Source organism: Fulmarus glacialis, unplaced genomic scaffold (assembly GCF_000690835.1).
Source record: "Fulmarus glacialis isolate BGI_N327 unplaced genomic scaffold, ASM69083v1 scaffold19915, whole genome shotgun sequence".
Classification (NCBI taxonomy): Eukaryota; Metazoa; Chordata; class Aves; order Procellariiformes; family Procellariidae; genus Fulmarus; species Fulmarus glacialis.
In genome coordinates, this window is record NW_009211391.1 from 1 (window position 1) to 16,806 (window position 16,806).

Consider the following 16,806-nt stretch of genomic DNA (forward strand, 5'->3'; position numbering starts at 1 on the left):
ATAGTATATAACTTAATATAGTCAATATTTTATGTAAAAGTATTCAAATATATGTGATTTAATATATATGATATGTATAATTAATTAATATAATTCCATATTTGCTATATGTAAAAATGTGTAATATATACATTTACTCTATGTAATTCCACATCTGCAGGTAACTTTAGTCCTATTAGGCTGAGATCTTAAACTCTCTTTTAATGTGCTACAAGTATGAAAGTAAATATTTTTGTTTGCATTGCAGGTTTCTGCAAGTGCTTCCAGCTTCTGCGGAGGATGAGAAGCTTTTAGTAGATGTCTTAAGATTTTTAAACAAATTGCTTAGAGAACAGAAATCAAGTTTGGAGTCAGACCATCTAAAGTGGATCCTGAAATCATTGCTTAAAAATGTAAGACTATACCTAAGAAGTTAGCTGTAGACTGTAAGAAATGATATAACTGTGAACTGGTTGGCTGGTCTGTTTCTGGTGAGTTCGTCAAGGAAAAAGACTTCTCTCAACAAAAGCAAGAAATAGCAGATCTTGTGGTATTAATGTCTGCTACTTTGTGGTCAGTGCTACGGTTTTAGTGTTCGGGGAAGTTAACTTTGAACAAGAGTAAATTTCCTTCTCTCCTTTGGTATATGAAATTGCTTGTCCAAACTCAAATATTTGCCAGAAGCAAACAACATCTACCTGTGTGTGTCTTGCTCTGGTATAGTTAACTATGGTAATATGTTTGTATAGAGCCATATAACTATAGTTAGCTATGCATAGCTCTATACAGAATTCTGTATGTACATATAACTATATATACTTATATGGTATGGTTAACTATGTAACTATACATACATATGTGTGTGCATACATATACAGCTGCATTAGGTATGCTTAGCTACATAACTACATATGTATTATCTATGTAACTTAAAGAATGAGGTTCCATATAGGTGTGTTTGGCAAAGAGTTATAAATGAACATTAATCTGTCTTGCATTAAGAACAAGAATTGAAAGTTAAGACAGAAGTTTTTGCTTTCAGTGTGTCCATCACGTAAGTTTTGATTTTAAATGGTTATAATATGTCCAAGTAAAATATTTTTATAAGTACAAGGAAGGTATTACATAAGCGCACAGTTCAGTTGCTGTAGTTAAAATGCACGTATACTATTGAAAGAATGTAATTCTTTTTTTTCCAGTTTTTCTAGACTCCAGTGCTTTCTATTTGAGAGATCTGTTCTATCCAATACTGTTCATTTAAGATGTGTAAAATTGGAAAGTATAAAAACAAAAAAGAAATGAACATCATAAAGCAGTATAAAACAACTTTTATTATATTTGTCAAAATACAATAATTCAATCTTGTTGTATAAAAACAATAGTTAAATGCCAAGGATAAAAGTGATGGCTGCAGTTTTCGAAGTTTGCAAAGTACTGTTTTTCATAAAGCAAGATCATTCATGGCCTTACAAAGGTTATCATACATTAAGTACAGTCTGCATGCACTTGCATTTTCCCAATTTTAAAATACAATCTAAACATTTAGGAAAAAAATGCTAGTAGACTTCATTTCAATTACTTATAGAATTCAGGTACTTCAATTTCTATGGCTAACTGGGAATCCTATAAAATGTTGTAAGTATGGCCCATTCAATATATTCATATAAAATCTTTATATCGAATGATTTGAAGTCTTTCAAGCGGCTGAGACAAGATACATCTTTCTACTACGCGTTCTCTGGTTTTTGTGATCTATTTTTTTATTGCAGATTATTGCTGTGTATAACTTTGACTTTTCTTTCATGCTTCATGCTTTCATGCTTCAAAATACACTGTATCATGGCTTAATGCCAGGAAATTTTAAAGGCCTTAACAGTAGATTCTTTTATGGCGTTTAGTAGATTCAAGATTCAAGTAATTAGTAATTACAGGAATTTTTTACTGTGCTTTTTACAGAAATACTTCTTAGTAAAACGATCATGGAATCTGTGATTTATAATGTGTGTGATTTGCAAGGTTTCAACAGAAAAATGGCTTTAGTGTAGGTATTAAAATAGGATTTAAACAATGGATTATGTGACTGTATTTTTATTCTTTTCTTTTAGAAGCCAAAATCCCTTTTGGGCCTCCTGGTGCGACCAGAATCCCAAGTGCGGGATGAAATAGATCAAATACAGACTGCTGTAAGGCAGAAACTGGATAAAGAACTCATTCGTCTTTTTAACACACTGTTATTTTGTTCCGTGTCACTGACTGACAGGTACAGTGTGAATGGACCTGCCTGTGTAATTCTGACTGGGGATCATAATACCTACTGCTGCTGTATCTCAGTCTGAATTTGAATACAATTACATCATGACTCAATCATTTTAAACTGTAAAAATGGAATATATTCCTCTTGAACTGAAGATCAACATTAGATAGACCTTTTCACAGTAAAATTAGGAAATTAACTAGGAAACTTGGAAGAGTATGTACTAGTGGTCACTTTTTTAGCAAATGTTAATTAAACTGATTGCAGGGAGAAGATGGGCTATTTCTTTTTCACTGCTGGAAATTTGGACAAGCAAATGATAACTTGGTTGATTTTGTAGCATTTATTTATAGCAAAGTAGAACATTGAAATATTTGAAATATCAACAAATGTTTATTTTCATTGAACTCCTTTTTGGCCTAATACAGTATATCAGTGCACATTAGTGATTGTTTAGGACAGCTACTTCCACCATGAAGTTCCAACCTTTTTCTGTCAATCAAGCAAACACAGAAATTAATTTCTATTAGTATTTTTTCTCTGAGTTTCTAATATAACGTCTTCCAACACTAAATCTCTCTGTCCAAGTGTATTCTAAGAGATACTAAAACTGCAGCTTGAGATAATACTTGTTTATTTATGTGCCACAACATAATTGTTTGTAAAGATACTTTCAGAATGTTACCTTCTTAATTCTTCCCACGCAGTTATTAATTTTCTAAAAATTTTGACAGCTGAAAAAGGGAGAATTGTAGAAATCCCTGCTAGTTATATCTCACACTCCTGTATTTTCTATCTACCTGAATTCTAGATCAATGGTATTTTGCAGGAAATATTTTTAAACTTGTCTCTTGAACCAGAACAAACATAAGCGTAGCTACTAAGCTTTGCAGTTCTTCTCGTTATGTTATCCATTGTCTTCAATCTCTCACTCTTTATTTAATATGCTCCTTAATAATTAGAGTTAGATCTCATTTGTCTTTTTTTGATTAAGCAGCCCTTTTATAATCAGATGCAATATTATGCTTTCAGAACCTGGGTGAAGCTAGAAATGTCAAATTTTATTCCATGTTATTCTGTGCATAAGGAAATAGTAACTAATTGAGATGCTGAGACTCATAGACTAACAGTAAGAAGAATGAAGCATTGACCTCTTGTAAAACGATTCATTATAATAGCTTCATTTTGACAGTTGATTTTTTTTGGTTTTTGCAATTAAACCAGAGAGGGCTTGGAACTTGCTGGCTCTTTCAGAACTGAGCTGGCTCTGAAGCTGCTACAATGCTTAAGGTTAACAGATGCACCGCATTTTTACGGACTTCCTTCACTGGAGAGAACATTACGAGGAATGGTTCATGTTACTGCACTTCCAGACTGGAGTACCTATTCTGCTGCAGTTGAACCTGTCATAATTTGTAAGAAATACTTAACAGGTCTTCTTGAGGTAAGTAGCTTATGTTATACCTTAGCTTTTGGTTTAAATGCTTGTAAAGAACTGTGTAACTAATGACATTATAATTTTTAGGATGTACTTTTAGTGAATATCATCACTAGGAATAAGTGTGAGGAAGATGCTTTTTTCTGCTAAGTAAATAACAAAAATACGGAGACTAGATTGAGCAATGTATATCTGTACTTAAGAAGATTGGTTGTATTGTGTGTGCTTTCATCCTCTGTTTAAGAGGTAAATAGATGTGTGTTTTTTAATTAACTGAAATGCTAAGAGGAAAAATCCAAGATACCCTTCCACAGGCAAAATCCATGTGTGAAAGGTGGTCTGGGGGAACAGTAACTTGTTAGGCAGGTTATTAACACAGAGAAAGCACAAAAGAGGTAATTCAAGATGCTGCAGTTTTTGGGAAGCCAAAATTTCATTCTTGTTTTCAGTGTTCTTATTTGTTTGCTAAGTCCATGGGTGTGATAGACAACTAGTTTTTGCTCCTAAAATTACATCTTTTGAGAATTCCAGCTTATTAAAACTGTAGGAAAAGCTTATATCTGGCTTTGTCATTACAGGTATTCAGTAAAGTAGGTACATTTAGAAGTTTTCTTTTTAGTTTCAAATACCAAAATCTATTTGTTGCATTGGTAGAGGCTTGAAAAAGTTTTAAAGTAGTTTTAATTCATTTGTGATTCTGAATGATGTGAATAGCAACCAGATAAGTGTCTGAAAGTTTGTATGCGGACGATAATCATGTTCGTGATGAAAAAAAGATTAGTGCTTTAGGGGGAAGTCTTAACTTGCCAAGATTTATTGAGTAGAAATATTTTAGAGCTATTTGATTAGATGAGTTCTGTGATTTGAAGTCTAAACTAAAAATGGCACCAAGGTTATAGATGTTGTCATGCGAAAGAAAGATTATTACTGGACAAAATCATAATAAATATTATGGAATGAAATCAACTAGTAATGCATAAGCTTTTTGTGCAGAAGAATTACACAGTTTTACTTGGCCTAAATATGAAAGTAAATGTAGGTTTCTTTTTGGGGGGAGGGGAGAAAGTGGGTTTGAAAGAATTCCTGTAGAGTGGGACACTGAAAGAAAGAACAACAGCAAAAATGGAGAGGTTTAAATCACCATGCTTTGGGGAGAAAAATACATCTAGAAGTGGAAGCCTTAAGATTATAATTTTGTAAAAAATATTTTTGGGCATGTTTTATTAAAAGCAGCATGCTTTTTATTTTAACATGTATGGTTAGATGTTTGGTCAGAGAGTTTATTTTGTGTTATGATCCAGTGACCTTTATTTCTGTTCATTAGAATTCGATATAGAAAGCTGATATATTTATTCCAACTCAAATCACAATAAAATATATAAATGATCCTTTTTCTTGAACACAGAATTTTGAAAAGAAATTGTATTTTTAATTCCAAACATAGCATAAAAAACTGGGTACAATAAATGGACTGTTTCCATCAAAAACAAACTTTCAGGTTTCTATTTCAATATTGTACTTATTATTAAGCTCAACTGCATTCTTCATTTGAAGAAGCAAATAAAAAACACTAATCTTTAGAAGTTTAACCATATAGGAAACCATCGCATGACCCATAAATAAATAAATTCTTACAATTCAGCTAAAAATCTGCTATCTTTTTGTGAGTTTAAATTATAATTTAGTAGTGTATAAGACAGTTTGTACTTTACCTGTATACTGCTTACTGTAAAGCTACCATGAACTTGTACCCCACTCCTAGGTCATCTCATCATTTTATGTTGAATGGGGAGGAAATGCTATGTCCTTCATGGGAAAAGGTGTTACAAAAAGCACAGTTCTTTGCTTGCTTCACTTATCTCATGAAATGATGACTCAAGCCAAGGATACGGTGAGTGCATTACAGTTGTCCTTATCTTGTCATTTATGAGGGCTATGCACAGATATATTTTTAACTGCTAAAGTTAAATGATAGATTTTCATATGTGGTGGGAGAAGATGTCTTATATGGCAACAGTTAGTAAAAATTAAAAAAAAAATCTGGTAATCTCATTTGGTATATAATGTTAGATAAATAAATAGGATGGAGTATAGTATACAAGAAAGCTGAAGATTCAGTCCTAGCCTTAGTGAAATTATTCTGCAAATAATTCTGTGTATTTAGAAAGGCCTTCTTTCAGAATAAGGTATAATTTTCTTTTTATAAAAAATGAGAAATCAGGATTCTATGATTCTATGAATAAACTTAAGGATTTATGACATCATTATTTCTTCAGACTTGTACAGATTACAGGCTTTCTAACATATGTTTACACATACATATGTGTATTCTTTCACGTGTGTGTATATAGAGAAGAGCTATGGATGTCATCTATCTGGAGCTCTATAAGGCCTTTGACACAGTCCCCCACAACATCCTTCTCTCTAAACTGGAGAGGTATGGATTTGATGGGTGGACTGTCCGGTGGGTGAGGAATTGGTTGGATGGTCACATCCAGAGGGTAGTGGTCAACGGCTCAATGTCCAGATGGAGATCAGTGACAAGTGATCCATATCCCTCAGGGGTCCATATTGGGACCAGTACTGTTTAATATCTTCATCAATGACATAGACAGTGGGATCGAGTGCACCGTCAGCAAGTTTGCAGGTGACACCAAGCTGAGTGGTGCAGTCGACATGCCTGAGAGATGGGATGCCATGCAGAGGGACCTGGACAAGCTCGAGAAGTGGGCCCGTGTGAACCTCATGAGGCAAAATTTTTAGCAGGGCCTCTTGCGGCAGGACAAGGGGGGATGATTTTAAACTAAAAGAGGGTAGATTTAGACTAGATATAAGGAAGACATTTTTCACTATGGTGAAACATTGGAAGAGGTTGCCCAGAGACGTTGCAGATGCCCCATCCCTGGAAACCTTCAAGGTCAGGTTGGACGGGGCTCTGAGCAACCTGATCTGGTTGAAGATGTCCCTGCCTATGGCAGGGAGGGTGGACTAGATAACATTTAAATGTCCCTTCCAACCCAAGCTATTCTATGATTCTATGACATATATATATATATGTACACATGAAAGAACATACACATACATGAAAGGATGATCGTCTAACTTATAGAAGGAGCTATCTTACTTATTAGCAAAATTCATATCTGTGCTCTGTGTCCATGTGCATATTTTGAGAGCTAAATTTTTGAGAGTTTAGAAGCTGCTTCATCCTGAAGCAGTTAAAGCAAATTCAACAATTTACCGTAATCATTTTGGAGAATTAAAATCTACTCTTGTTAATATCTGTGATAACCACAAGTGAAAACCTTTCAATATGATTAAGTGCACATGTAACTAGAAATAGCAGTATACCTGCTTCTCTAAATTCCAGACGTCTTTTTCTTCAGTTCTGTACTCCTTCTTCAAGATACTAAGTGCTGACAAAGTTTATTAAAATTGCAGGGGGACAGAGTATTAAGTACACTGCAGGAAGACTGCAGCCTCCAAAGAATTAGATCATAAATGCATGGATGAAGGAGTGGACTTGAACTGAGTATTTTATTTTTTATGTCAGTCTTGTAGAATAATATGTATAGTAGAATATGATAGGTGGCATTTTTTTGGGCTATAAATCATAATCTGTGTGTACAACAGTATAACTGTCTAGACTGTACTAATAACTTATATTCTCAAAGAAATTTTAAATCCGGCCATTGTTTTCAATCATGTGGTTTAGTGTCAAATCTTATGGAAAGAGAAATATAAAATTAGCCACCTTCCTCTGTGCAGTGTTATACAAGAAGTATACACTGGAGAACTGTGATTTAAAAAAAAAAAATTAATACTAACTTAAAATGCACAGTCTAATGACTTGAAATTAAAGCTAGTTAAAGCAAATTATTTTTTTGCTCATTAGCAGTATTATGAACCATTATGGTTCTTTGTTATTAAAAGAACTACCTTCTTAAGTCAAACATAAGATCCAGCTCATACTGATGGACAGAATTTACTTACAGATGTTTGTAGGAATACATGAGAAATAGACCATGTACTTAGGGTGTACTAGAATTGCTGCAATGTTTTATTTGTTTGTTATGGTATCATTTCACTGGTTGTGCTTTGCTGACCTATGGTTTGTATTTCGTTTTGTATTTTAATGCCTTCCCTCCCCAAATTTGAAGATTGTAAAATACTGTGCTTTTTGTAATTAGTATTGTGTGTATTGAGAAAATCGATGCAAAATACACTGCTCCAAATGAAACATCAGTCATCTATTGTGTAAAAAATAGACAGGACTGAGGTGATCAGAAGACATATACATACATACATAAAATTTTAGGTGCCATGATTCGTTATGAACTTAATGCATTGTTTGTGCAGTGCCATGGTTAAACCGAGCATTTTGCAGGAATGTTTGTTTTTTTAACAAACTGCTAAAGAGCGCTAAAGAAATTAATTTGCAAAGTCAAGTATGGAATCTGCATCGAATCTGCAGCTAAGTAATATGTGGTAGTCTGCGTGACTTTATTTAATCACGTGGCAGGTGCATGAAGAAAAAGAATGAATTATGATCAAAGAAATAATTGCATATTCTTATTTGGTAGTTTTTTGCACATGCATAAAATAAGAGAGAAAGACAGATATTAATAATAAGCAAAAATAAAAAATATAAGGAGTAAATTCTGAATGGAAATAATTATCCCAGCATTTCAAGTAAAATATTTAGTGTCTCTTTAGCACTGCTGTCCTAATCGTATGAAGAAGACAACACAAATTTAATTTTATTCTTTAGGTGAAGTCAGCAGATTAAATACATGTTTATAGAGGCAGAATCAAAATCTTTTTCCTGGAATATGAGTGTTGTGTGCATTTGAAGTGTTTTAGTATGTAACTGGTAGCTCAGGCTGTTCATAGACTGGCACAGCATTGAAATATTGATAAAATAATTTCTTAATTTTTTTTCTGTTTTCTGATTAGGACTGGATATCTCTTTGGTCTTTGCCTTATGATAACAGTGAAGAACAAGTTCTTTCTCAGCTAGGTCTGGCATGGCTGGTTCCTTTATGGGTAGATAGAGACCCTGAGGTTAGTTAATGCAATGTTAAGTTGATATCTTAGTTTAGCCCTTAAGTATTTGCAAAATGTTTGTTTCATTAATTTATTTAATATTGAAACTACTGTTCTGCATTATTTAAAATGTAACTGACTATATCCTAAATGACAGTAACAATAAAGTAGGGAGAATGTTTCCATATAAACATCTTCTGAGAAATCCTTCCCTACATCTTCTGTCTTCTATGCTTTCATTAGTCACTCATGATCGTGATTCATAGGCAGTTTTCATTGACATTGCTGTTACTTAACTGCAAAGCAGAAACATTTACATGAACTACAAATTTAGAGCAAATGTATTTGATGCAAATCTGTTAAATTATACGAGTTTGCTAAATGGAACTATTTTTAAGTGGTAAAATGTGAAGAATATTGAAGACTATCTTAGTATTTTTAGGTATTCAAAAATCTATTTTTTTAATTGTCATTTTTACATACACATAGTTGTGATTATGAGTAAAGGGCCAGAGAAATATAGGAAAAGAGGTTGTTACTTTTTAAATGATTCCCTAAAGCTCCAGATTCAGTTGGTACAACTTAATAATTTAAAAAATGTGTTCCTAATTACTGTAAGAAATATCACTTTCTGTTGTGCTTATGTGTACTAGGTCAGATTTACAGCACTTGGAATAGGATCAGCTCTTACATCTCTTGAAATAGGATGTATTGCTTTAGCAGAAAGTTGCCAGAACATTTCAGGAGGGCTGTGGGGAACGGTGATAAACATCCTTCTGGACCAATCTGAATGTAGTATGGTACGCAGGGAGGTATGTTTCTTGTGTGCTTCTGCTGTCTCAGATTGTCGAGGTTTTTTTCATTAAGGAAAAAATACTGGGGGGTTTTTTAATTCTATATATCTATTTTCTGATGCTCCACAACACTTACTGCTTTGTAAGTTAAATACTACCTAATTAAAATAAATGTTTAGCTTCTTATTTAGAATTACTTAAGAAGCAACAATTAGAGATGACTAGTGTAAAACCAGAAATGATCTAAACAATACAAGTGAATGTATAAAAATTCCTAAGGCTTACTCCTGCAGACAAATAGGTTGCTAAAGCATAACAAATTAGCCCAGATTTTAATAGCTGTTTTGTTCCATTTATGAACACTTTGGCATGCACTCATCACTGGATCTGTAGTAAATATCTCTTCATTGCAGACATGAGGTAATCTAATTTGCCTAGGCACTAAGGTTTATTTGTGAGAACTGAAAGTTTGTACCCTGGTAGAACAGCACATAGAGCTAGATAATATTATATTTAAACTGTGTACACGTGTTTTGCACCTTTCTGTCAACTCTGGTTGTAAGGTTTTTTTGTTTTCCAATGACTGAGAAAGAACAACTCTGACAAATAGTGAGTTAGTTTCTTCCCAGCTCTGTTGCTCAACTAATTACATATTCCAAAGTAATATTTTGAATTCATTTCTGCAAAATGCTTTTGAGAATGCATGCTTCACTGTTTTATTTAACTTCCAAATCATTTTAGTAGTCTCACAAGAGTCAAATTAATGATAAAAGACTGACAAAATATGGAAAAAGCAGTTTCAATCCACCCACATATACATGTGAAATATTTGTAATGTAAGTTAGAAAAACACACATGCCATGTATTTAGAAAGGAAAATATTTGGAACATATGTGTCTGTGTGTCCCAATGTGTCCCACACGTTGTCCCAATTATTTGATAATAATTTAAAAAAAATACATGAGGAGAATAGAGTGAAGGGTCATAAACAGTTATCCATGTTTTTCTGCTTGGGGTTTTTTCCCCAATACTTCTTGTTACGTAATGCTCATTCAACAGGGTTAACTCTACTGGAACAGTGATGAAAGTATTTTATTAAAAAAAAAATTTGTTTCCTAGTGATTTCTATTCTATCTCTTCCTTGACTTTTTTTCTTACCAGCCTTCTCTTGTGCTATGCCCTAATGACATCTGTCATAGGTGAAGTTTGAGGGGTTTTAGGTTATATCTTTCCAATTTTTTTTTTCCCAACATGAACATGAAAATTCTTTGTGTTTTGACATATGTCTAAAGCAATGGAATAATATATAGACTGTGCTGTTCAATCTGATGTGGTTTTTTTGAACTGTGATGGCTAGATGACAATATTGAGGCTTTCATTTCTTTCAGGCTGCTTTTATTCTACAAAATCTCCTTGTGATTCCAGTTCCTACAGAAGACGTGAAAGATTGTATTTGGCAAGTGAGTGACTATTACATTTGATGAGAAAGGTCCTAGTGTCACAGAGAGACATTATTTGGTATAAAAACTTATGTCAGTATACCTATAAAATACAAACTTTAAAAATTACATGTCTAAGGTGACATTTTTGAAAGAGAAATATATGAATAGACAAATTTCCTTTAAACTTCTAGCAAGATCAAGAAAAGAACCAAAGTTAGCTTGTATATATGTTGCATTTCAGGAATATACTATCTTTGGGCTGCTAGGAAACTTCCTTACTTACATAGTATCATTAACGTTTTAGGATAGAAATTGGTCATTTATTTTACCCACACTTGGAATGCAACATGATTTGAGGTGTATGAGGAAGAAGAAATTCTGAGAATGTGTCTTTATAAAATGTTTTGAAAGAAATACGTAAGTGATGAGGACCAACCCTTTCCAAAGAAAGATGAAGCAGCTTGTTGCTTAAGTCAATTTAAATGCTTCTTAAAAACATACCCCCTTGCTCAAAGCAGGGTGAACTAGAGCATGTTGCTGTCCAAGGGGAGATACTAGAGTTTGGGTTTTGAGTATCTCCAAGGATGGAGACTCCACAACCTCTCTGGGCAACTTGTTCTAATGTTTGACTACCTTCACAGGGAAAAAAAATCTTTCTTAATTTTAAATAGAATTTCCTGTGTTTCAATTTTTGCTCATTGCCTCTTGTCCTGTCACTGGATACCAATGAGAAGAATACATTTCCCTTTACTTTCTCTCATCAGATATTTATACAAACTGGTAAGATCCCCTTGGAGACTTTTCCAGTTCTGATCTTGAGTCAGAACTCATGTTATCTTTAGCAAGTCTGGTTAATTTTACATAAAGATCTTTGGATCTTAGTTCCCTGTTTTTCACTTTTTGTTGCCTTGATACCTGTTCTTTTTGTCCATCTTGCTCCTTCCAGTATGTGAGATCGTACCTATATGAGAAAAATGGTACACTGTATGTTCTTTTTGAATAAATTTGCAGATGCAACCATACCCTGTTTTATCTGTTCCTTTCTGCAAAAATCAAGTTAGTGCTGAAAATAGTGCTCCTATTTTACTAGGATAAGTTATCTATGATTCAGCTGCATCCAAAATCAATTATGCTATTTCTTGCAGAGCTGCATTTTACAGTATGTCTTATCTTTCCTTTACATCTTATCATGAAGAAAGCTGTTCAAGTAATTTTACAGATGTGGTCCTTGTTTCAGTCTTCTTGCTTATTACTTATATTTTATCAATATAAATAGTAATTCTTTCAATTCATAATTTGGAGATTTACAAGAGGCAGCCACTGTAACTTGTCAATATAAACTCTATTGAAAGCTGTTTTTTAGTCTTTTTAAACATTTCAATAACTATGGTGAGGTGACAAAAGTTGAATCCAGTTGCAGAATTCTGGATGAATTCCGGTGCAATTAATAGAAGCTTTGAGTCAATGTGATTCTTATTAAGAAGTGCGATTTAATGGAAATTGCTCATCACTTAATAAGTGTTCATGCTGAAAGATGTTATCAAACAACACTTTATGGTAACTGGTAAATTAAAACTGCTGAAAATACAAACAACAATTAAAATTGTGAGATACCACCAGGATCAAATTCTGTTTTTCAGAGTTACATTTTTTCCCTTGCACTGAATAAGATGGTTTGTTTGTTGACCTTAATGCAAGCAAGTTCAAAGGAGAGCTATAAGTGGATCTGGGTGAATAGTAGGAATAATGTACCATAGCCAAAGTAGAACATTATCATTTTATCTCTTAGGCAAATAGGGCTGGAAAAGCAAAGGCTAATAGAGTTTGTAGGCCGGCTGGAAAAGGAAAGGCTGTTAATAGAGTTTGTAGGCCAGTATCTTCATGGGAATGTCTATAGTGTTGTTGTTTTCTAGTTGATCTGCTAAGGAAATTTTTTGTCATGAGTAAAGTCAACCTGTATAAAGTATTCTAAGACTGCAACATACTGTGTTGTATGAAGATTGCTGAAGTCAGAGCACTTTATGAGTGTAATTGATGAGTAACTCTTTCAGGGCCTCCGTTGTACAATAAAGTGTCTGGCATAGCTTTTTTAGCTTTTTAAACCAGCAAAGAGAATTCTGGATAGTAAAATTTTGACTAAATGTAACAAAATTTCCAAAGTGTGTGTTTGTCATAGTTGATACGGTCTAAGTATATTGCTGAGAGTGTACGAGTACAGTTTTATAATTCATCATAAGCAGTTTACATGAAATACTACATTGTTCTTCAAACTCTTTGTCATATCTGATTCTCCATTAATTGGCATAAAAGGCAAATAGTGAAAATAGTCTGTTTATATATTACAGAACCAAAAAGAATGATCAGTAGCCATCCAAAACTCTAGTTGTAACTTACCTTGTAACACAAAATAGTTTTACTGCTTCTACTTGATCTGTTTGTTGTTTTGTTTTGTTTTCTTGGAACATAAGCTTGTATTCAATGTAAATGGAGGGGTTGGGGGAGATCTAGAGCCTCTTGGGGACAAATAGTGTTTTACAAATTACTTATTTGCAGTTGATCTACCTCTGCTCTCTCCTGACTGCCAAAGAAAGCACTGACAAACTAATTAGCACCGACAAATTTTCTTTCCATAATTTTAACTAGTTTCTTTTTGAAGTACTGCAAGATGCCTCCTAAAACTGCCTTGCAGAATGTAATTGGTTTGAATTTTTCTCAGTCTGGGTTCTTTTGCCAATAACACTTCTAATTTTTATGGTCACTCTAAAACAGGTTATATTGTAGCTTAATAAAACTTCTTGTTTTCTTATGTTACCATAGAAAACACTGGAGAAATACTGTAACAAAGGCAGTCAAATCAAACTGTTTATTTGAAATATGACTATGAAGTCTTTCTTTTCAGCTGTAAATCCACTTCTCTAGAAAGTTTTCCCTGAAGTCAGTATTTAAAAAGAAATGACTGGAAACAATTCTTCAAAGAGAATTTCTTTCTTTTTTACATCATTTTTTCTAAATAAATCTTTTATCATAGTAGATTGACGTGGGTAGATGTAGTATAATGGCAGTATACTTTAGAACAGGATGACCTTTTCAGGATATTTACTCTTATCTTAGTATGAGTGTGCTCTTTTTCTAAAGAAAACTTTTGCATTAGTTGCTATCTGTAAGTAGAATTAAATGAGAAATTAAAATTGTAAAGTCTCCTGATACATACACTGTATTAAAACCATCCAGATATAGCTTTCTGTGGCTTTCTACTTACCTGTTAACAAATTTCTCAGGAGCTAAATAACTACTTCCATTTTGCTAAATCATTACAGTTTTTGTACTATATTATGACTTAGCTCAGCCTTAATAAAATCGACATTTGATTTTTTTTAATCTGTTAGTTACAGCCTGTAAACCATGTATGTGTATACACACATACACAGTATTAGGCTTAATTTGGGGATTTATGACAGTTTATTTTATATAAAAGATTCCTTTAAAGAAATGATCTTTGTGAATTTTATGTCTTCAGGGTCCCTGTGTACACGATGAAGAATCTGGCCTCTCTCAGACAGGAAGACCTGCACTTAAGGCCCTTTTGTATCACTGCCAGTTCTATGAACATGTGAATCAGATGGTGAAACACTGCTACCTAGGATGTTATATGTTTGATTTGAATTCTTCTGAGGAAGACAACCTCATCATAGAAAGAGGTGGTATAACTGGTAAGTGATGTTAATGTAATGTTGTAGTATTTTAACCTACTTAAATAACTTTTAGTTTTAAGTAACTTACCTCAAATAATTCTTACTAAAAATAGAACTGAAAATGAATATATAAACCATGAACTTAAATATGTTGTTAAGTCAAAATACTGCTCTGAGGATTTAAGTAGATAAGTCACTAATTTAACATATCTCAGAAAAAGCTCTGAGCTGTTATTTACATCTTCAAAAAGTTACAGATGGAAAAGACGTAATTAGTTCTGCAGTATATTTTCTTGCAAAATATTGGGGGTAAAATACTTTTTACAGTTGTGACTTTATGACAGACCAGTACAATGAAAGTTTAGGAAAAAGAAATGTATAGGCTGTTTCTAAGACTCCTACTTCTGTTTCTTGAAGTATTCAACTTTAAAGATACGAGTGGGAGTAGACTCTACTATGGTGAAGTTAGCTGCATTCTAAGACATTCAGTTATAATTTATTTCATAGACTGATCAAATTTAATACTCAGATTGGATTGATTGTTTGTTTTTTTTTTTCTAACCTGTATACCCTTGGAGTATTTCAGGTCTAACTTTTGTATTGACTAATGATTTTCTGAACAATATTTCCAAGTCTTACTATGATGCATTGTGGGAACCCACATTCTTGTCCAAATATGTATTGTGATCTTAAGTTTAGAAAGCTAGGAAATTCTTCAGAGAGCTCAATTATTAAAAACTGTTCAAGGGGGAGAAAATTAGTGTGTTCATTCTTTTTAGTTTCTTTCTTCTCTGTGTGCCTAAGTTTCTGTATTTCCATCTTCCAAGGCTACAGATTTAAAAAATTCTTGTAGGTCTGCTTCTGTTAAAATTATGTTACAGAAGCATGAACAGAAGAGGAATGCTATTTCCCCTACCAAGTTATGACTTTATGACAGACCCAAGGAAAAAGAAATATTCTTGGTTAACTCAGAGTTATCAGAGAAGTACCTCAGCAGTATACAAAATTCCACCCATAAAAATCCTCAACTTCTTCTGTGGCTGCTTTATTTATCTATAGGTGTAATTTTTTCAGTCCAACACATTTCACTCCTCTCATTGTCCTCTTATTTGTGCCACCTGGTAGTTCTGTTAGCTGATGCAGTATCATATCTAAGAGCAGCTCAAACTCCAGGGTTGTAGAACTTTTCAGTGAGCAGTTGAGATATGTTTTATCAGGTCATTGAAAAGCAAAGCCAAAAAAAAAATGTTTTTCCAGGAGCTTTGAAATAAGGGGGAAGAATCATCTATGATATTTCAGGAACAAGGAACAAAATTTTTGTTTATTTAAAAAAGGAAGGACAGGACAATGTGCTTGAAAGACTTGTAAGTCCTTCATTCATATGTTCAGAATTGTGTTGTTTATCTATAATGACCTGTTTCTGCTTTTTAATAGGTCCCTTGTAATCTCTTAATAGAAGATCTTGCTTTGGTTTATCTTCCTGAAACTATTTTTGTCATTTTTTTCCCAATGTATTTTCCTCACATTTTTCAGGAATATAAAAAATCTCATCCACAAAGTTATATTAAAAATAAAATTGGTTAACTAAGTTTAGTCATTAGGTAAGATATGTACATGACTCCTACTTTTGTGGGTTTTGCACTCAGAATCTGTGTAATCTAGTGGTTTATTCTTTGTTGTTTTCTTTTTAAATATATGAAAGCCTCAAAACCTATTATTGACAGGTCTGTGCTATAAAATTTTTGGCACTTTTTATTCTGAAACAGATTTACAAAGTAATTCTGCCTTCATTATATTTATGAATATGGGTTCTCTTGAAACTGCTTCTCTTAAAATGCGAATTTGAAGTTTTTTGAAGACGAGGACATCTGTTCATTATGTTTGTGCTGTGAGACCCCAGTATCTTCAATACTTTTGTACTATTACATTTTAATAAAACTAAATCTGAGCTATTTCAAATGACTAAAGGCTATGCAACTGCAGTTTGAGCTAAGCGTAGCTTCTTCCAGACTATTTTATGTTGCAGCTGAAAATTTTATTTTATTTGATTTCTGTTTATTCAAGGAATTTGCTGGATAAGAATTCATAGGTACAATATGTGAAAACTTATATTCTGAGATCTTCAGAAGGATAACTGTGGTTGGCTGCTTTTCTCTTTTAC

At 33.2% G+C, this 16,806-nt stretch overlaps 1 protein-coding gene across 1 annotated transcript in view; it reads left to right on the forward strand.

The window, feature by feature from the left end:
• Window positions 1–247: 247 nt before the first annotated feature.
• RTTN (rotatin) overlaps window positions 248–16,806 on the forward strand; it is a gene marked incomplete at its 5' end in the record, with an annotated part of 32,671 nt that continues 16,112 nt past the window's right edge. Inside the window, 8 exons of the mRNA XM_009577532.1 lie at window positions 248–392; window positions 2,085–2,239; window positions 3,458–3,677; window positions 5,434–5,562; window positions 8,628–8,735; window positions 9,371–9,529; window positions 10,900–10,971; window positions 14,471–14,663. Of these exons, the coding sequence (XP_009575827.1) occupies window positions 248–392; window positions 2,085–2,239; window positions 3,458–3,677; window positions 5,434–5,562; window positions 8,628–8,735; window positions 9,371–9,529; window positions 10,900–10,971; window positions 14,471–14,663 (1,181 nt within the window). The remainder of the gene's footprint in view (window positions 393–2,084; window positions 2,240–3,457; window positions 3,678–5,433; window positions 5,563–8,627; window positions 8,736–9,370; window positions 9,530–10,899; window positions 10,972–14,470; window positions 14,664–16,806) is intronic.